This window comes from Astatotilapia calliptera, chromosome 15 (assembly GCF_964374335.1).
Source record: "Astatotilapia calliptera chromosome 15, fAstCal68.1, whole genome shotgun sequence".
NCBI lineage: Eukaryota > Metazoa > Chordata > Actinopteri > Cichliformes > Cichlidae > Astatotilapia > Astatotilapia calliptera.
Window position 1 is genome coordinate 2551985 of NC_137436.1, and position 22065 is coordinate 2574049.

General features: G+C 43.7%; 1 protein-coding gene across 20 annotated transcripts in view; it reads right to left on the minus strand.

Annotated features, from left to right (window-relative positions):
• nrxn3b (neurexin 3b) overlaps window positions 1–22065 on the minus strand; it is a 321105-nt gene that overhangs the window by 74510 nt on the left and 224530 nt on the right. For all 20 annotated transcript variants that reach the window (XM_080289989.1, XM_080289992.1, XM_080289988.1 and 17 more), the window contains one exon: window positions 9382–9563. In XM_080289989.1, coding sequence (XP_080146115.1) covers window positions 9382–9563 — 182 coding nt within the window. The remainder of the gene's footprint in view (window positions 1–9381; window positions 9564–22065) is intronic.

A 22065-nucleotide genomic window follows, 5' to 3' on the forward strand; every position in this document is an offset into this window, starting at 1 on the left:
GCTTAAGCACATATATACACAAATATGCATTAACACTGTGATTGATTCTTTCCCTTTGTGAGCGGTTGAGTATCCCGCCCAAGGATGTGGACCTGAGGAGGCAGAGATCGAACAACCGACCGCCGGATTGGTGCACGATCCATTTTACCTCCTGAGCCACAGGCGCCCTGTGATAGATCTAACACCGAGTGCTTAGTGAAGGAGTGAGAAACCAAAGGTATCTTCCCAAAAATGTGTCAGGATGAACACTCTCAAATATTGTTGCTATAACAAATTGTTGTTTAGTGAGGAGGACAGGGTTTTGAAATGGAAATGGCAGCCACTGAAAGGACTTTGTCCACCTCCTCAGTCAGTAGAACCTGTACCGGGAGCTTTAGGAACGCTGTTATTCACGCTGCAGTCGGATTGAAGCCAGCTGAATGACCGGCACTCGATCTAGCCTTCAGTGTGAAAACAATAGTGCAGAAAAAGAGAGAGGGAGGGCGAGAGAGATAAGGAGGAGTGGGAGATAAGAGGGAGAAAACGGGTGGTGGTGGTGCGGCGGCGTCAGAGCGAGAGAGAAAGGCAACACGTAATTCCGAATTCACAGCCAATGTGCTCGTGTGCCGAGACCTATCTGAGCCAACTTTGTCTCTGATCCTGCTCTGAATTCTAAAATACCCAACATCGCTCTCTCTCCCAAACTCTCCCTCTTTACTCCCACTTTTTCTGTTTCTTTAGTTTTTATTATTTCCATTCAAATTCCTGTATCAGCTTTTTACATTTTCGAATGCGTGCGACACTCGGCTCCACCTCGCTTTCATCTCCTTCTTCTTCTGTCTCTTCATCACAGTGCGAATGGAATTCATGTCCTACCATGAAGCTGTGAAAATACAAGCATACCCCAGGGCTTTGGCTGTCACAGAGCAAAGAAGACCGAGGCAGGCACACTAGTTTGTTGTAGCTCATTGAATTTTTCATCTTAATCCATGAAATATACATCGCTGAGGCCAGGGCTAAGGCCACAGACCACATGGGTACATTGTAATAATGCTGTGCCCTGTTTGTCTAACCCCAGCAGTTATTACTTGCTGTAGCTCTCCCAAATGTGGTGTGTGTCTGTGTGTGTGTACCAGAAGGTCTGCTACATAAACTGCTCTCCCAAAAGTGCCTTTGGATGACATGGATGAGTGACAGGCAGATGTCTCTGAAGAGCCTTCGTATCATGTTTGGAGTGTCAGTGTGCCGTGGTGTGAAAATTTGTTGACGGAGCCTGTGGAAACGTGTGCGTGTTTCTGCATGTACGTGGCCAAAGCGGAACGCGAGGCACGAGGTGAATATGTGGGTGCTGAGCCAGAAAGAGAGAAAGAAGGAGTACAAGCACCCGTGTTACATATGTTTGGGTGTATCCATGCATGTGTTGTTTGGAAAAAAAATACAAGACACAAAAAGGCTTTCCTTGTAATGTGCATTTAAGTGTGTCAGAGCATCCTTTTCTCCTGTGTTTTCAGTCACAGTGAAGGTGCCTGCTGATGTTGTTAATTATTAATACCCGCAAGCACCACATTCCCACCCTCGTTCCTTGATTATTCTGTGTCAATTCACGAATGTCAGGGAAAATATTTTTCTGGCGGAGCAAACAACTGTAAATCAGGACACAAAAAAGTACTTTAACGTATGACTTGATACCTTGTAGCTCGAATGCAAAGAGCTCTCAAGAGTAAATCAAAGTCCTGGTAATTTTCTGCCACTACAATATTGGGTTTTCAGGGTTAGTCCCTCGATAAATATACAGAAAACCATGTAAAAAAAACAAACACTTCCTGGTACTTTGCAATATATGCAATCGTGCGTGACTTCAGCCCATTCATATTCACACTGCAGCACTGTAGGCAGCTTTCCGCTTCTCTTAACGCACAACAAAATCTTACGTATGTGTTTTTTTTCATTAGTAAGCGCTGCACACGAGGTTGGATTAGCAAGCAGGTGAAGCAGCCTCGAGGCCCAGACTCCCGGGAGCCCTCGGTGCCCCGAGTTCACTGCTGTCAGTTGGTAGTAATTAATTAAATGGCTCTGTATTATTGTCTGTCTCACTGAGGGACACAGAGTCAAAGTGTAATTGTATGACCTTTAAGACTTTAGTTTATTCTGTGCATTGTACTTAATGAAACTGCATTTAATCTAATCACAAAAAGCCGATGTCATGCTGAAAACCTGCAGCCTTGACCTGGTCCCATGTTACCTTCGTATTACTGAGCACTAGATTTATCCAAGCCAGTCAGTTTAGGGACGATTTGGGGGATTTTTTTTTTTTTTTTTTACCTTACGTACATTTTATAATCTTCTAGTCTGCTAAAGCTCCAGGATACATTTGTTTCACCTACATTTATTCAATAACAATTAAGTAGCTTTAACATCAGCACAAAAACTGAGCACCAGCAGCTTCATGACATGCGTTACTATGGCAGAGAAGCTCCTTTAGGTGTGCATAATGTGTCCACAGTGAATGTGCTAGTAACATTGTATCAATATTTCAATTTATTTAAATAAGCTAAGACTCGTCAATTTTATAGTATATTTTGATGTTAACATTTTTGTGCATTCAGCTAAGTAAAAGACTGACTACATTACTTAAATGGGATATTATAGCACATCTCAAGTCACTACAGTATACAGCGCAGTGTGATAAAAGAACGGGTGCTGCAAAAATGATTAATGATGACCTCGCTCTATTCGAGTGTTCTGGTAAGACGTGGAAGAGACTAACAGCTGAAGGAAATTCAGACTGGTGTTGGCGTTAGAAAACGGCCAAAGCAGAGGTAACAAAAGCCGACTGTGAGTGTATAAAAGAAGCTGCTAGTGCTCTCTACATAATGGGAAATAAAGTGCATATAAAGCCTACAGTGCTCAGGTAATTCATCTAATCTATTTGGCCTCCTAACAAGTTAAATCAACCACACAAAGCTAGCTTCTGTTTTGTGCGCTTCATCAGCGTTGCCTCAGCATCATCCATACAATTCTGCTACGAGTTCACAAAAGAAGCCTGCCACTAGTCCTGTATTTTAAATAATCGTGTCAAAATACCTCATTTCCTTCAAAATCCAGCTTCTTTTTGTATAAATACACGACAGTTTGTCCAAACGCTATCTGCTAGCAAGCATGCAAGCTATCTTCAGGTGTGAGCACCCAAAATATTCACCCAAGTAATGTTAATAATCTGGTGTCATATGTTGACTTCATAGGATACAAGTGAAAGTCAGTAATATTCTCGTAATAATGTTTTTGCTGTGCGTTTAGGCAGCAGCCACGAGCTAAAACAATGTGCTGCATCTCCTGGAAAATATGAATAACAATAACGCAGTGGAGATAAAAATGACTCTGCTGTTCAGCCTCATAAAAATACTTATTTACCAACAAGGTTACCATAATGCTGACTGCGTGTACTCCAAGCAAATAGATGTGAAAACAGCTGCGAGGTGTATTTTCTCTGTTCTTTATTTCCGTGGAGGGAATCAAATGGTGGAATACAAAGTAAAATAAGAAGCTGTAATGTTATCAGAGGCCGTGAACCGTAACCAAGATAATATCTATCTTTCCTTGCCGGGCCAAGAGTAACTTGATAGAAGCGATACATTGCTGGCCCTATACGCGCTGATGCACACAGGTACACATCCAACATCTTACGTTAGCTCTGTCACAAGGAGACGGAAGGAGGCAACGAGACACTGTTAGACACAGAAACACAAACCTGATGGATGTGCAAAGTGTGTAAAACTGAATGGACTGTTCTCCTGCATGAAATCAATAAAGGTGTATGTATTTGCACATGCACGTGTATATTGCAAAAGCACACACCGCTCTGGTGCATTTACCATCCATTGCCACTCATCCCGGTCGGCATCTTGTGACTGAGTGCCTGCACTGGGGTTTTCAATTATCCAGCAGTCGCACCTTTTCTCCCAGTGAATTAGCATGAGGGGAAAACTCAAGTGGGTAATGGAATTCCATGTGCCGTTTCTTCATTAGATGAGACGAGGCTGGCTGGTTGGTGAATCTTTCTGAGGGAGTGAGGATGATGGATGGTGGCGGGATATAGGTGTTTTGCATGTGCTTGGTGACATCTGGTACGCATCTGGAGCATACGTCTATGTGTTTGAGGCATTTTATGGAGCCCGTCACTGTTATCACAAAAAATTGTCAAGCTCAAAGTTTGAGAAAGCAAACAAATAATAATGTCAGCATTACTAAGACTAATTTTATGGTTCGAACAGAAGCCTCTGAGATCAGTCAATACTTAAATGTCTGAACTTGTAATTGGATTTTGCACCGTAATGATTTTGCATTGAACATATATTTGCATTTATCTCGTCAGGTGCCTTACTGTACCTTTCCTCCCCTGATTAGAAACCAAAAGAGCTGCCAGACATGAAGCCTGATGGATCGTTTTCAATTTCAGCTTCGCACAACTCCAACTTGTCACCTACAGCAACTCCACCCAAGCGAGTTTATCCGGGCACGGCCGAGTCGTGATTAACCAGGCTTCGGCTCACTCGCGCCGTAGTATTTGAACAATGTTGGAGAGAAAACAAAGAATGCCTGTGGTGCCTGAGCACAGTGTGTTTGTTGTGTCGTGTAATCAGAACGCAGACCTGGACTTCTCTCTGGTTTTCAAATAATGAGGTCAGCGGCTGTGCCAGTAATTCCTGCGAGCCAGAAGCTTCAGACTGCTCTAAACACCTTGTTTCAGACCGGTGTTTGTACTCCTGTCTGTGTATGATGTCAGTGAGAGGTGACGGCCCTAATGTGGTCAGACTTTCTGTCTACTGAGGAGAGCCAATCAGAGAAAAGGTGGCCCACAGGCTGAGGAAGCAACGACAGTGGATGAACTGAGAGGCTCCATCATATAAGAGCTGTGAGCTCTTGTGCAGTTCAAGAATGAAAAACATGCAAGTGGAAATAAGCATAATAGGTCCCCTTTAACTTCTTACACAGCAGAATACCACTTTGAAGAACATGATGTGTATGTAAATTACTAGTGGCTGAATTAATAACGTCTGTCTTATTTTTTGCAGTCACTAATGATTAAAACAGACGATGTGAGACTGCATCTTCAAAGCAGCAGACTGGGATGTTTTTCCTTTAACATCCAGACAATATTTTGACAGTTTTGAAATTCCAGCCTTTAACAACAGTTACCACCTGCCGAGTCATCGCTGTAAAGAGAAAGAAACAGGTTTTGTCAACGTCTATTAGGCAGCTTCTTTAACTTTGTGCCATTAATTGTCTGTCTGTGGAAGCTGCTGTTGTAATGATGATTTTCGGCATAAAGAAATGCAGTGCGGGTGAGATTCTGAAGCATTTCACTCTTTGATGCTGAGCCTGTGTGTGTGTTACATCGTGGGTAATCTTCAGCTGCACTCAAACAGTCTCTAGAGAGAAACTGTGTGACACAACCATCATATATCTGGCCCACGGCTGAAAGTTCTTCTGCTCGCGTGTGACTTTAATGTGCACCTCATGTACCCACATACGTGTGTTACTACTACCTCACTGCAGTCTTATCACAAGCCAGATTTGACTTGTCTTGCACCTAAAAGTCATCTGCGATTCAAACAGGATGATATGACAGTTCTTATCTTATCAACATGAAGCTGACAAGGATTCTCGTCTGTTTTACTCTTTGTATTCGCGTCAGACGAACTCCTAAATGAGCTACCGGCGATTGTAAAATGTCGCACTCACCTCCCAAAATTATGCCAAATTGCTCCTCGCATTTCAAAGCAAGCACGCAGTTGTTCTTAGCGGTTAAAATGTAAACACTACAATCAGTATTTTAATTCATGATTGCCAAACAAGCCGTAAGCTAATCACGGAAAGGAGATAATGAAGAAAGCAAGAAGGGAGAGGAAGACTAAGGAGGGAGTCTGTGATTAGGTCTCACCTCAAGATGCCTGTTTTGTCTCAGTGCTCTGGGCTCTGCAGAGAAAATGCAATGTGTGCTGTTTTATCTACGCTGAAAGCAGAAGACACATGCGTTAAAATCAAGGTCAGAGAAACACTCACGCTGTTTATGATCCTTCACTTACAGTAAACTGTAAAAGTCCTGAGCCACCCCTGTTTTCTTTAGATTTTGCTTCCAAGTCTGAGTCAGACTTACTTGTAATTTTGAAGGTCTTGAGCGATAGTTAAGTTGCAGTCTTGATTATTGAGCCCTTTAACACTGACCTACAAATTATTCAAGCATAAAAACACACCGAACTCGAGGGATGAACCAGTGTTGTGTCACATAACAGATAACTTATTAAAGAACCAGTGTGAAACTGTATTTTTAGGGACTTTAATATTAGTCAGTCATAAAAACGGGTCATTCTTTCCCATTTCTGCAGCTGAATCTACCAAAATTCCTAAAGATAAAATTGGAATTTGCAGCAAGAACGTCATTCCCAAAGAGGTATTAGCTAAAAGCTCACATCTCAGCATGGTGTGCAGTTTGTCCTTAAAAATGAGGAAAATGGGCAAATGGAGGACAAAGGAAGATGTAGCAGGGCTGAAAAACTGCATCTGCTGCTTTCAGTATCTGAAAGTCATGTTCTTAAGAGAGATGAAGGACCTGAGAGATGCCTCCAGTCCTTCAGTTGATCCATCTGCTCATCGGAAACGGTGTCAGTGGAATGGTGGAAACTGAAAAGCTGGACTCAAAATCAGCAGTAACTGGTCTTATTTAATGATGAATCTAAATTTGTGGTTTAAATCATCATCAGTATGTCTGGAGGAGGTCAGGAGGGAGATACAATAGTGCGGGTCTACAGAAAAACAGTATCATCAGAGTTCACTCCATCATGCCACCTGGAAAGTACGGAGCCCCGCAGGGGACATGGGAGAAAATAAGGACGGACTTTTGCGAGATCTCGCAAAAGTTGAATTCCAACAATGGCGGCAGCTACTTAGTTGTAATATTACTCTTTCTGGGTCACAAAATACACTTTTAAGATATTTTGAGGCGTGAATGTAGTTGTAGTTGATACCTGCTCGGTTTACAAGACATCACATATTTGCAAAAGTGTTCCGACGTTTTCGGAGATCTGACACCCACCATCTCGAAGCTAACGGGAGGTCGAGACCTACTACAGCCGGGAGGAACACCGCTCTCCCGGCACATCGTGCCTCGACCTCCCGGTCGGCTTCGAAGAATGCGGCTAAAACTTTTGCGAAATCTCGCAAAAGTCCGTCTTAATTTTTTTTCTCCCATGTCCCCTGCGGGGCTCCGTAGGAAAGCATCTGATTGGCGACGGCTTCAATAAAAAACCATCAGTGTGGAACGCCATCAGTCATCGATTGGCCTCAACATTAGTGAAGCAGTGCGGGATCATAGAATAGAACAAAGAACAGCTTTGAATGTCCTTCAAGAAGCCTGGAGAACTAATCCTGAGTTCTACTTAAAGAAAAGACAAGAAAGCTGCATGAGAGCGTTCCAGCTGTGGTAAAGAATAAAGTTGGGCATACCAAATACTGACTTCTGTCCTTCGCCTTGTATTCTGCATTTCCATGGATGAAAATATGTGGCTCAAGACTTTTGCACAGTTAGAAAACTGGAGTAGAAAACTACAAAAGCTATTTTACTTTTTGTTGACCACATCCTGTCATCGAAAAGACGTTAAAGTCTGACAAGAGAGCGCGCTCCTTTGAGGAAGCGGTCTAATAAACCGTAAAGATGAAGCTACATAAATCCAGAATCGACAGGCAAAAAGCCCGTAACCTTTTCCTCCAGAGTTACTGCGAAATGAAAAACACTAACAGCAAAGATGTTATATCTGTCATTAGGAAATATTATTTAATAACAAATCTCAATTTCTAAGCATTTCTACTACACGTACACAACTCCCTGAGACAGGAGGGTCTCTGATACTCCCACAACTGCACATACGAGGAGTTCAAAGTGTGAGGCAAATGATAATCTATGCTTCCCTGTAACAACAGCAGTCGTTAGAGGTGAGATCATGCAGAGGATTATTCCTGACAACGCCGATTACCGAGCTCACAGCCGAACAAAAAGCCTCGCTTTGTTCATCGGCTTTCTGCTCTGTAATGGAGCATTTTTTTTGCCAACTATTCTATAGTTTAAGGCAACAATCATTTTTAATATTAAACAAAACCCACTTTGTTTGTACACCCTTGGCTGTCAATAAATCATCTGAAATATTTGCAGTGTTGCCCACGCGAGCAGCTAGAACCGACACTGTGTTCAGAACACGCTGCCTCTCTGAATGAACTGGTGAAGTCTCCAGTTGCTTTTCTTTCTATTAATAAATTCATTAGCGCGTTAGACTGGAGGAACGAAGACATTCATCGCCCAATGACTCGCAGCCAAATTATGCGAGATACCCTGCTTGGCTAGCTGTGCCGCCATATCTAAAAAGCAGAATTAAAAATGCATCCCTTTTCCTTCCTTTAGAGTTTCCTGCAATTACCCAATCAGTTAGAACCACGCAGGGAGGCATGTCCCACATCACCCTCGCAACCCACTCTACGTCTTTATTTTCCCTCTGCCTGTGCCACTCCACTTCCTCTCTCACCTGTGCGCACAAGGAAACACACACACGTGCACACACTCCTATCTCTCTATACTGTAAAGGCAGCTCCAAACTGCTCGTTGTTGGCCCTCATCTTTCCAGAGCAGATGGCTGCTTCTCTGCACCACATGGCCAGCACTCAGGAGATGAGGGGAGCTCTTTAAGAAGAAAAAGACTTTCAATCTGCTTTAGCAACTGTAGCTCCTCCTCATCATCGCATCTTTTTTTTTTCTTTCTTAATTTATTTGTATTTTTTTTGCGTCACCAGCTACTCGTCCCTTTTCCCGACCACACTACCTCTACATGCATTCGCTGCAGTGATTCCACACTGCATTCATCAAGCTGCTGTTGATGATTATGTAAATGCGTAATGCTTATGTAAACGAGCCAAATGCAAGGTCGCGATGTGAAAGTATTAAGATGCTGCACGGGTGCACAGACGACTGGCTGAGAATTCCAAATCGCAGTTTCCTATGGTTCTCCAATGTGTGTGTGTGTGTGTGTGTGTGTGTGTGTGTGTGTGTGTGTGTGTGTGTGTGTGCGCACAGAGGTATATATAGGTATGGAGATGCTGGGAGTTAGCCTGACTGTGGTGGAGAAGTGGGGTTATTCTGGATGAGCAAAGACTTCGAGTAGAGCAGTAAGGTTTTTTTTCCTCACTGGGTCTACATCGTGCGTATAAATCATTCGGAGCACTGTGGGATGAATTTTGCCTGAAGATTGCCACAAGGAAAGGAATGAATCGGAGGTTTGTTTGTGGTCATCACCTTGGTTGTAATGCCTTAAACACTTGAAACACACTGAATTTTGAATAGACAAGAATAATACATACAATGTGGAGCATGATGTAGTCACCCAGACGTGGGGCGCTGTCGATGCGGACCAGGATGCCATCTTTTATGGTCGTGCTGAAGCCCACGGCTAGCCGGTCCGTCCGGGTGCTTGGCCTCTCGTTATTGGGCCACGTGTATGTGATCAGACCCCCTCCTTTGCCAAAGATGTAGGTCGTGCCAGCTGTGGAAATAAAAAAACAACAACAACAGGAATTAGATTTGTCGTACGATAAATAGAGGCAGATAGAAAGAAACTGAAATCTGTGATGTACAAACAGAGACTAACTAGACGCCAGGGAGCAGCGTGTTGTCACAAACAAGACACGTTTCTGACAAAACTGGATTAACGCTTCTTCCATTAGGGGCTAAATCTACGGTAATTCCGTTACAGCTTCCTCGCCGGGGCAACAATGTAACTGTGTCGAGTTCTATTTTAGGATTTTAATGCTATTCAGCCACCGCCACCTTTCGGGTAGAAGTCAGCTGCTCCCCTGACGCCATCTATGACCTATCCAGCTCTTAAATATAGCCCCTTCCCAGGGAATTACAGCCGGTATGGCCAGAAACGGATAAGTCTCCCAATCCTCATGTATTATACATGAAACCTGCAACCAAAGAACAAAGGTTGGCCCAAGAAAGTAGAGAAGGGGGACTGAGGGGGATCGAAGAACTTTTGTCTGGTTTAATTTGACAAATGCAGTGTTGAAAAAAAGGAGTCAGTACCAGTAGGGAATTGTATCTATCTATCTATCTATCTATCTATCTATCTATCTATCTATCTATATATATACACACACACACACACACACACACACATATATATATATATATATATATATATATATATATATATATATATATATATATATATATAGATATGTATGTATGTATATGCAGATTTGTGTCAGATTAGAGCCTCTGCCTGGATCAAGCTCGGCCCTCAGCCAGAGAATCTGTGAAAACTGTTTGTGGATTTCCTTTTTTATCATTATGTGAAACTGGCAAGAAAGACCAAAGCTATTTGTTTTCAGGGTGGGATTCAGTTCCAACTTTTGAATATTCCCTGAGGTGAGTTTGAATTAAAGCGTTGATTCCCTGAGCCGCTTAGCCGTCTCGTCCGCATTTAGCCAAAGATAATCGGGAGATCTGAGGCATTAGACCTGCAGCAGATAGTCTAGTAGGTGAATCAATATGGGAGAAAACCGGTTCCTGTGGCCTAAGGAGAGCGGAAAGCGTGTGGCCCACCTCAGAGGGCTACGCTGGATTCCTAATGAAGTCTCGGAGTTCTGGCATCAATGTATTAATTCATTTTTTGCTGCCTCCATCAACTCTCGGCTTCCCTTTCTTCCGCATCACCTCCCGCCCCTCGCCATTTCTCTTTTCCGTTCACTTCCTCTGCAAGTCACCTGAACATCTGTTTGGCCGTGTGATGGGTGCCCAGCTGTCTCGCTGTTTCCCCAATGAAGCAGCCAACAATCTGCTCTGTGGTCTATAATACCCTGGGGACTCCAAGAACATATGGATGAGAGGGACTAAAAAAGAGGGAGAGACTCTAGTGACCAGATGAGCGTCTCTATTTGCCTTCAGGCACACAAACAGGTCTGTATTTTACACAACTCAGGCGCCAGCACTGCAAACCACCAGCGAAGGTCGTCCGTGCACCGAGCCTCGAATAATCCGCCTCATTCCGTATAGCTAATAATCATAAACGGATGGTTTTAACGCAGATATTTTTATTTTTCCTGAACAGAAGTGATAAAATCATTCAGCTTCTGTCAGAGACTTTACTGCAGATGAAACTACTGAGCATATCACCTGCCTCAAATAGCATATTTCACCCATTGCAGTGCATCAGAAAACAAGCCCCTGATGCTACGAGAGGCGGCAGACAGCAGCCTGCAGCCAGGTTGCACCCGATCTGGCTGCACTGTCTCATCGCCTCAAAGTTTCTTCTTGCCAAAAGAGTTCGGGCAGACTAGGGATCAGTTTCCCCGGCAAACGAGCAAACTTCGCCTATCTCATCTAGCACACACTCGTTTTTTTTGGAGGGGATGACGATGATGAGCAGCAAAGATACAAGCACCCCGGGGAGCCAATTATCACATTGAGGAGATTTGCTTAGTGTTTCAAGAAGACAATGTTCAGCATGAAGTACACACAGGCTGCCACACGCACAACGGGCTGACGCACACACACACAGAGCGGGCGGGCTGACGGAGACATAAATGCACATCGTGATGCAGTCTAAAAGTGTGCAAACACGTGCGCATTCGCACAAACACTGGGAACATGATGCCTTCTCACATTTTCAGTCACACAAGTGGGTGATTATCTGCACAAGTACAGAGAAGAGAAAGAACCCGAGATCGCCGAGATGTAGCACATTTCCCTAACAACCTGCCGGGGCCCAGACTGCACCAGCTGCATTTCCACACGCAGAGGAAGTCCACTGCATATCAACAGCCTATGCATGCAAGAGTACTGGGAATGGCATCATTTCTGATACTCATATGAAGGGAAAAAAAAGATTTGTGTGACTGTTACGCAGCTGAAAAGAGAGAATGCACATGCCAGGCTACATTTCCAAGGTCAAGACTTTGATTTGAATAATTTCACTGAAGCTAGAGCTGCTGGGACTTTCCATTTAAGTGTGGATGTACTGAGCACCAATATAAATTTCAGCAGCTTTGCAAAGAGACTAATTAGAGGGCGGAGGGGTAAGCGATGGCGTGTTATAACATTTCTAGCATATTTTCACACTCATGCTCTCAGATATCTTTACTAAAACGTCCTCGGACATTTACCTGTCCTGCAAACTGTTAAGGAACAATAATCTTCAATGTTTTTTCGTTTCTGGGTCTCTGTTTTTGGGAAAGTTGTCTGAGTGCAATGAAAATGTTGATTTCTTATATTCACTTCAGCCAGCAAGCATTTTAAGACCGATCAAAACACCAAAGTGAGGGTCAGGTGCACCGATTTTCGCCTTGATTTTCTTGGTAACAATGCAACAAAGATTTTGAGACAGCATCTAGGATTTTAATTCACTCGGCTGCATAAAAGAGGTGATGAGCAGGCTAATTTGTTCTCTGCTTCTTGGAAATGTCTGAAAGTCCTCCTCACTTCAGCACGCTCCAACTATTCCAATGTCCCTTTCCTTTCTCCCTTGTAATTACCACAGACTATTTCTTCTGATGCTGTGCTCATTCTTGGCATTCTCTAAGAGATGAGCCATCACTTTTGGCCACAACTCCCCCCCCCCCCCTCCATCAGTGCTTACAAGGTTGGAGGATTAATAAGCAATAAATAGCAGAAATGATGTGTAAAATACACACATGGGCTTTCACAGCCACGAAGCCTGGTGAAAAGCTAACTGTAGGGGAAATATCATCAAAGGAATCAAATCTACACACAGTACAGACTGTAGAGAGCGTTATTTTAGTCTATCAGAGGGGACTTTCATCTCCAGCTTTGAATAATGCAATCTTGCTATGGCCACTGGGTACTGGAGGGAGGCCATCTGAAATCTAATTGTAACACACTGGTGCTACATTGACTTGGAGATAAGAAGATCTCTGAAACAAGAAAAATGACCAATGCTGAATTTTTCAAACGATTTCTCTTTAAAGAAAACAAGCAAAAACACCCCCAAAACCTATGGAGGGAGTATAGCTGTGAAAATAAAGGCCACATACTAATGCGCTGCTCCCTAGGAGTTGTGATTCATTGCATCTGCAGCATGGCTCCGTTTAGAGACAAACTGTAGATGAGAGACTAGGTCAAAGCCTTGGCCTCTATTTCACAGAGGTCCCCTGAGGCGTGGAAGAGCAGACAGAAGGTCAGGACACCTGTCTGCAGGACAGAGCTATGTTCTGTCCTTCAGCCCCCACATGACATTACAAAACTAAAGGGATGAAGGGAGAAAAGGGAGGAGGACACAGGATTTTCACACAGAGCCAGAAATCACTGCAGGTCACTGCTTTCAATGCACCTGACCAGTGTGGGGAGAAATGAGGGGAATACGCTGGAATTCTCAATTCCCTGTTTCAACCTCAACAAGAGAATTTTGCTCTGGCTCCACTCTGTCTGTCTTCTACATGCACATATGAACTTCAGCAGCCAGCAATGATATCTGGAAAGGAGCAAAAGGAGCGGAGCAGCTGCCGTGATGCATGTCGGTTATATTGGTTGTATTCAGACTTCACACCATGCTGCGATAAAACCCACTATTTAGAGGCAGCAGACCTACAGTAAAAGCCAGGGCGAGGTGCTGGTCGAGCTTTTTTCTCTCTCAGATTAAGTTGGATGGAGTACTGGGAGTGTGTGTGTGTGCTGCATGCATGTGTGTTAGACACCACTAAGAGGAAGGTGGCACTACCAGCTACCCACAAGGCACACACAACTGCAGCGGGTAAATGCTCTAAACTCCAACTCTTTGTGCAAGCGTGCACACATGCACGCTCAGAGTCATTTGCATAGACCAGTGTGAGTCTTAAAGCATGCACACACACACATGCGCACATCTGCAAGTGCACACATTTTCTCTCCTTTCTCCTTGCTGTGTGTGTGTGTCTTGTTTATGTGCTTTTATGTTTTTCCCCTTGTTATCTCTTGGGCTTTCTGCAGCACTGGCACCCCAGGGGATGGAGAAAGAAGACAAACACGGTTTGATGTGGTCGAATTTTCTGCCATCGGAGAACGAAGAAAAGAAAGCGGAGCTCAAAAAAAAAAAAAAAACATCCTGGAAGTGAGATGCAAAATGTAATTGCCTCCTCAATCATGTTCAAAAGAACTCTATCATTACAATACTTTCCCCTGCTGTGCTTCATACATAGGGAATTATTAGGCTTGCTGTCCTTCACACAGTGACAATAAAGAATCATTGGCAGAGGAATCAAATTGTGAGATACTGAGCTGTGTAATCACTGGGATTTATCTCCATTTTACAACCTCTTATCATTTCATAATTCATATTTCCAACTGTTGCCTCTCCCCTCTGGGATAGAGTGAGAGGAGGACTAATGATTGAACGTTCTCCTTCTCCCCGCCGCTCCTCAATCAGCTGCCAGAAGTAAGCTTAGAGGAAATAGCTAAAATGCTTTACAGCGATACCTATGTGTGTGTGTGTGTGTTGTTGTGCTTTAAAGGACTTCTGTGGCGGCCGGTGTGTGCGTGTTTGCATGTGTCTCTGCTGTCATCACACACGGTGGCCATGTGTCCCATCTCTCAAGAGCAATGCCGAACAAAAAAAATGCAGAACATGATGGATGAAGGGCGGTGTGTCGTGAAGAACGGCTACGTAAAGGAAACAGGCAGCCTCGAATGATTTACACTGTCTGTTTCCCCGTTATAATAAGCTGTAGCATTACCGCACTATATGGATTCACGCGCCAAAAACCAGGGGTAATGGAAGCAGGGAAAAGCTAAAACTAGACACAGAATGGACTGAGCATATATAGCACAAAGTGGTTTTACCCGCGCAGCCAGAGCTGTATTATGATGCATGTGCAAACAGCAAGCTGTAAAGACCCACAAAGCGTTGGGATTGTGACAAACAAAAGATGTAAGGTTTCCACCATATTTTGCTTATAGCAATATCGCTCTTTAAAACTCTAATAATTCAGACTAATTAAACTTTATGTGTGCTGCGTGTTCTGGGCTCTGCTATGGACAGGGAGGACGGCTTTTGTGTGTATTCTTAAAGAAACGTACATAAATGTCAAAAAAGCTGGCTGAAAAAATATGAAGCACCAGTACAAACGGCGATAATGGCCTACAGAGTTATTTCCCAGTGTACACAGTACGTACAGAGCATTGTACAGCTTGCTCTGCATTGTATAACATTTTGTCAGAGTCATATTCTAACTTTATGAGCCAGGCTAAACTGACAAATGCAGCGCAGTGAGTCCAAGGTTTAGGCAGCTTCTGCTTGGGCTGCGAAGTTGCACCAGCAGCCAAGATGATAAAGTCTGAGCCGCTGGGCAGCAGCTCCACAGTCAAAACTACAGTTATAGTACTACACTTGCCCAAAAAACGCCAAGGGAAACTGAGGCCTTTGTGCTGCGGTGGGATTTAGCGCTAGTGCCAGTTATGTTGGAGGTGGCTGTTGGTGCCAGCTCTGATGGAGCGCAGCTGTGGGAGAAGAAGCTGCAACATCAGGAGGGTAAACAGGAACATATTGTGCTCTGTGTAGTGTCTGTGGAAGTGTGGCCAAAATGTTTTTCATTTTCTCTTATTTTGCTGATTTGTGTGTCAACTTATAAGTTATTTAGTGTGTTAAATCAAAAAAAAGCTGCCTCTTTTTCACCTTTTTTTCCAGGCATCACATCTTCACACCGGAGGTGCGACCAGTGAAGGATTTGCTTGAAGAATATTTATCAGTTATCTAATTTGTTGTCAAGTAGAGCCTGACTGACACAGGACTTTTAGAACCGATACCAGGTGCAGTAAATCTGACAGTTGATTTTTTCAGACTAACGAAACACATAAAATTTCTGTAACTTCTGTTATGTGCAGCAATTTATGTCACCTCACTAAGATATTAAATGAATGCAGTTTGAAATGCATTTTGCTTTACTGTCACAACGAGTGGCAGATAACTCAGTTAAACTCAGTTTGTCATCGTTACGGTAACATCCAAAAGTCATGATGCCAAAGGGGATGCTGCAGAGTGCCCTCTGGTGGACACACCATGCAACAGTCAACACTAATAACACAGCTGAAGGGTGTTTCTTCCATCTCTTTCAAATGTTTATAGATCTGCCACTTCACAGGCTTAGAAATGAACATATGATATGAATGATATGATATCAGTACCATTTTATCGGATACTTATTATTTCAGATATATTGGTTTTGCAGATAAATCACTCAAACTCAATTTCAATTTAGAAGTTTAGGACCAACTGTTTCTTGTATAACCCACTGTTCACTCTGTTGCTAATTTATGAGAAACACTTTCTCACACTCATGGGACACAGCATAATAACAGAAACCCATACCTGTATATACAGGTACTTACTATAATAACATATAACTCAGCTGTAACATGAACATGTTACCCAGTGTTAGTCTGCAAATCTGACCAGATCCTAATGAATCACCAACCCTTTGCTACTTTCCTGACTTTGTTCCTTTTACTAACATAACTACAACAATAAACCCCGAACGAGTACTTCCAACAACACAACAGGAAGTAAAAGGACTCAATCAAAAAGTTTCCCGTTCTTGTCACCCTTGATTGGACATACTTGACATATTTCCATGACGAACAGCTTGATTTGCCATCTGTATCGTGTGGTTGTGGCAGAAGCGACAAGATGTGGAGATGGTGAACGGGGAGCGAGTGGGGAAAGAGTCACTTTTTGCTGCAGGAGGGAGGGAAGGAGGCAAGACACGGAGAAGGGAGGAAAAACACAGATGGAGAGAGAGAGAGTCAAGCGGTGTCGATGGGAACCCGAGATGATCCGAGCCCCTCCACCCCCACTCTCTCTGAGCAACAGGAAAAGGCTTTGTAACACTGGCTCCTTACTCACAGGCATGTCAAAGCATCCTCAGATCGCTATAGAAGAACGGGAAGATCGACTCGCTGACACCCATTAACAAAGCAGTCATGTAGCCTCACTTCAGATTCATGCAACACTGCAAAGGTGCAAATGTGAGTACACAGAAGTGAAAATACACACACATACACACAGTCTTGAACAGCAGAAGCTGAGCCATAACAACTCCCCTCTCATTACCGCGAAACCAGCCAGTCTCACCCTCCTACCCCCCCACCCCCTCTTGCCTCTCCTCCTGCTGCATTACTGACACTCCTCTCTGTTGTAGCGGCAAGCGGACAGAGAGGAAGGGCTTTAAATGATTTTTTTTCTCGGTTCTCTGGAGATGTCAGCTCCTATTCTCTCTGGTTGTAAAAGGAAGGGGAAGCGGGAAGGGGGTCTGAAGAGGATTTCAGAGGCTGGGGGAGCAGGGAGAAAGGGAGGAGGTGGGGTTGCAGCTGAGATCTACACAGCTCTCTAGGCTACAAAGAAGACCTGTCTGCTGACTCTAATGCTGCTCACTGCCACCAGTGGGGGTTTTTTTAGAGAGGGGAGAGCGACGTTGTGGAGAGATGAAAGGAGAGGAGGTACGAGCTAGGAAAGATGCGGAAGGATGCTGGAGACAGGCTGACACCGTCAGATGGACGGCAAAGGCGGAGCCAAGTCAGCTTGTAGGAGCTCAAAGTCACAAAAATATCACTAATAAATAGTCGTGACATCTCTCTCCAAAGCTTTGTACAACCTGAATGCCGTGCTTTTGCATGGTGAATATTAACGTTCTGTCGGATCCGGTGTTGACGCTCCCGCCGCTCTCAGAAAATTAGGATATGAGCGTCTCCTTCCCATCATTCATAATGCATGACACGCAATGTGTGTGAGGCATATCACTTCAGAGACAGGCCACACCGAACCCTGGCGAGGATTAGGTGAAGAAGACCTCCTGAAGAATAAGGGAATCCAAGATGGCTCCGAGTGGAAGCATCATTTATAATTGAATCTTCCCCAGAGGGCAGTGCAGCCTGTCTGTCTTAGCCAAGGCTTCACGAGAGAGCCCGTAGCTCCACTCGCCCTCACTCTGCAAAAGCCTGTGTCTGTCTCTCTCTCCCCTTTTCTCTGCAATAACTGAAAGGCCCTGATACATAAATACAACACTGCAACTTTATCCACTGATCTTATCCTAAGGCCTTTATGACTCAAACCCCAGTTGGACACATTTACTCGTTTCTGAACTTTTTGCAAACTTTTGGTCCAAGGAGTGGCTAAAGTTGAGACTTTACACTTTTGTGTGCTGCCCTTTAGTGGAAAAAGAAAAGCTAATTTGGATAATTACACTGTATATGACAGACCTGTGTAGCTGCTGTGGCGTAAAAACATCATCATCGTCATCGTGTCACGTGTTGAAAACCAGGAATTGAGACCAGAAACAAACTGGAGCAGCACTAATCGGAGAAAACTCATCTGAATTTCAGGAGTGGGACCATACCTCATACACTTCCCTCCTGTTTCTGTCTATATATGTCCTCCGCCTCCTCCTTTTTTCCCCAATTCATTAATTCATCCACCTCTCATTAGTACATGGGAGTATGCACGGGCTCAGGAGCTGCCACCAGTCCTCAGAGTCCTTCTCCGAACCACAGCTCCAATTCATGCTTACTCCACCTGCCATTATCCATTAAAATGCTGTCAAATGTGAGTGAGGCTGTGGTCCCAGCTAGTGGCATGAGGTATTAAACTAGGCAAGAAGTGTAGTCATTTTCTTCTCATATACTTCTCTGCACCTAGAGTCCTTTTGGAAACCAACTAAGGTGCCTCCTAACCCCCACTGGCCGTTAGAATGGATTCACACTGTGCATTGGCTTCAGTCATTCAATCAGGGCTAAGATGAAAACCAAGTTAATTAAAAGGCAGGATAACAAGAGACAAACAGGAACTCATTAAAAGAAAAGATAGTTTTCATAAAATACCCAGTCAAAATATGCGGTGATCTGATATTTCGTGATGAACTTATTTTGAAATGGCACTGATATGATTCATTTGGGAAAGAGGAGGGTGGAATAGAGAGACGCGCTTTAAGGACTCATGGTCTCCAAAGCTTGCCTCCTAACTCCAGATTTCCTTTGTAGTTATTTAATAAAACGAAGGAGACCTTTGCAGTTAATTATCAGGATGAGTGGTATAACCTATTTTGCGCCTCGTGCACAAACTAATGGCCTCACAATTATTGATGCCTTTGAAAGTATTATTTAAGAAAATAAATAAATGGATTTGCACAAGCTCAGTGGAAATGGAAGGAAGTGTCCCAAATGTTTTATTAGAACTCTAGGATACAGCGCATTTTGGTTAGTGACACTTAAACACCTAGAAGCTTGTTTACAAGACAAACTGTGTCATTAAATGCTACCATTTTATCCAAGCCATAATCTTAATTTATACTGATGAACATTGCATTAGACGGTTCTGTTATTAAGCTTCTTTGTGGTCCATCTTCTCCTGGTGAACAGATAGGGCTGTTTATCCCTACTGTATAGATGATAAAGGCCCTCTGCTGAGACATGTTGGCTGAATAAAGAGCAGACCCTTCCAGTGACTCAGACAGTTTTGCAGAGTTATTTTTCACATGATGTCAACAAACCACGGCAGCAAATGGATTTTGCTAGTTCTGTTTGCTTGCCTCAGACTAGTTGTGGACAGAATGTAATAAGTCAGGAGGGATTGACTATCTGTCCAACTGGCTGCCACATTTGCTACACCAAGCAAGCCGTTTCAGCATTTGTTTGATGGTAGGGTAGCTACTCTTAATGGTGACATATGCTCATTTCTAGCCCTGTTTTTCTTGCCACTAGGGCTCCAAGGGAATAAGCTGTATTTGCATCAGGCATTATATTAGCCCTCTATGACCATTTCTGTTCTTGTCTCTTTAAGGCTCCCTGATGAGTGCAACCACTTGGTTATCAACGGCCAACCGAAGCCCTTTGCAGAGATCTCTGCTGCTCCCAAGGCTACAAAAAACTTAACTTCTAACTCTGTCTCTAAGTCCAATGTTTGTTGGTTGACTCTGACAGTTACTCTGGAGTAACTGGAGAAATACCATTATGAAGTTGGCTCTCAGACTGTTCGTGGGCATGGCCAAACATTCAAACCAATGTGGCATCATTAAGTAAATAAGTATGCCTATTTGGAAGTTTTTAAGTGTCATTTCAAGTTTCAATCCATTTTCTTCCACTTATTCAATGTAGGCTCGTGTTTGGGGACTGAAGCCTATCCAAGGTACCATGGGGTAAGCGGCAGGGTACACCCTGGACAGGTCACCAGTTTGTCTGGTGGTGAATCACCAGTTAACCTAACATTACTAACTGCATGTCTTTGGACTGTCAGAGTACTCGGAAAGAACATGCAAACCACACAGGAAGGCGCCAGATTCAAACTCAGGACACTTCTTGCTGTGAGGCACAAAAAGCACCATGCTATTTGTTAGCAATTTGCATGATGTCAGGTAGTTCTAATGTCAGTTCAGTTTGGAAGCAGAAGGGGCTTGACTCACTGGATGGCTGTGCTTTTTTCATTAGGGTTTGGAACTTTGACTACGCATACATCATAGCCAAAGTTCAAAAATAGTATAGAAATTTGACATAAAATCACACACACACACACACACACACACACACACACACACACACACACACACACACACACACACACACACACACACACACACAAATATGAAAAACTAAGCTACGGAAGTGTTTCACATCTTTCTCGCTTTTGGGTGCAACGGAAAGTCTGAACGTGTGAGAGGTGATAATTAAGGTGGCGCCCTGTGTACAGTCTTCCCTGTAGCTTTAAATGGAAAGTTACAGGTACAAACAAATGTTGCAAAGTGAAGAAATGAGCAGCTTTAATTTTTCATGCCAGCCTCATTAAATCGTACATTGTTCTGACATGCCGGCTGCGTATTTCTATTACAGCCAGGTTCTATTTATAAAACGACCCGAGACTCGCTGTCTCACATGCCTACCTGCCTTTGAAGAATATGGATTAGAGAAATGGACGGACAGATGCTAAAAGGAATCAGTGTCTTGTACAAAGCGGGGCTAATCTTCCCTTTGATATCGACAACATCAAATAGAAAAACACTTGAACCTACTTGAAATACACGGTGGCGGCTCGTCCTCACGGGGGGAAAATAAACAACGCAAGTAAGCTGACAATATGGATGTCTGCTTCTGAGATCAAACTCAAACTGTGGATAAACTTGTCTAATGACCTTTTTTCTCTCGTTCTGTGCCCTCTTTTTTTGTCTGAATTTGATGATTGCCCGCCTCAAACACAGCCTCATTGTGTTCTCTAAAGATAGACCAGCTGTGCCAGCGGTTGGCATAGCAACCCCACTTCTCAGCCACGAACGTCTGCGACAAACCTGACATTGTTTCCAACCATACCTGCTTCAAACACCTTTACATTTCACTGATTAACTCGCAAACCGCTCCTCCCCACTAATGATGGACGGAAATGCTTCAACTGCGCATTGCAATGCGGTTCCCACATCTCTTGCGTCCTCTCCGTCACACAGAGAAAAATCAGGCTGGTGTGTGAGACTGAAGAAAAAAAAATTCAATCAAGTTTGTACTTTTCTGAAGTTTACTCAGCCACCACCCTCTGAGCCAAGGACTTCAATTCCCCAGTAACATTTAAGGCTGCACTCACTGTGGTCCCGCTGTTCACACTAAACAACTCTCCAATTTAAGCTGAGACCTGCCATCAGTCGCAGCCTTGATGAGGCGATTGGTTTTTACAGGTGGCTCTTATTTCAGTGTGACATGCATTGCAACATTTAAGGTTCACAGAGGCCACAGACTGCCATTCTTTTATGGAAGCAATCAGTACATGGTAACGGTCATTCATCAAAGGGACTCAGAATTTATCGCTCTGCGGGGTTTCATCTTCGCGAACCCCTCGCTAAGGCTGATGGTGGTCCTCCAGTACCGGTTCATGCAGCGGGAGGTGAGAGATTTCACAGCAAAGTCTCTGATAAGTTGACTTGAAGTGACACTTTGAGCTGAGATTGGCCCTTTGTAACAATAGGTGAGAGTTCAGGTAGCAATCAGTGAGAACTTATGAAAGCTTGCAGAGATGTAGGTAAAGTTGG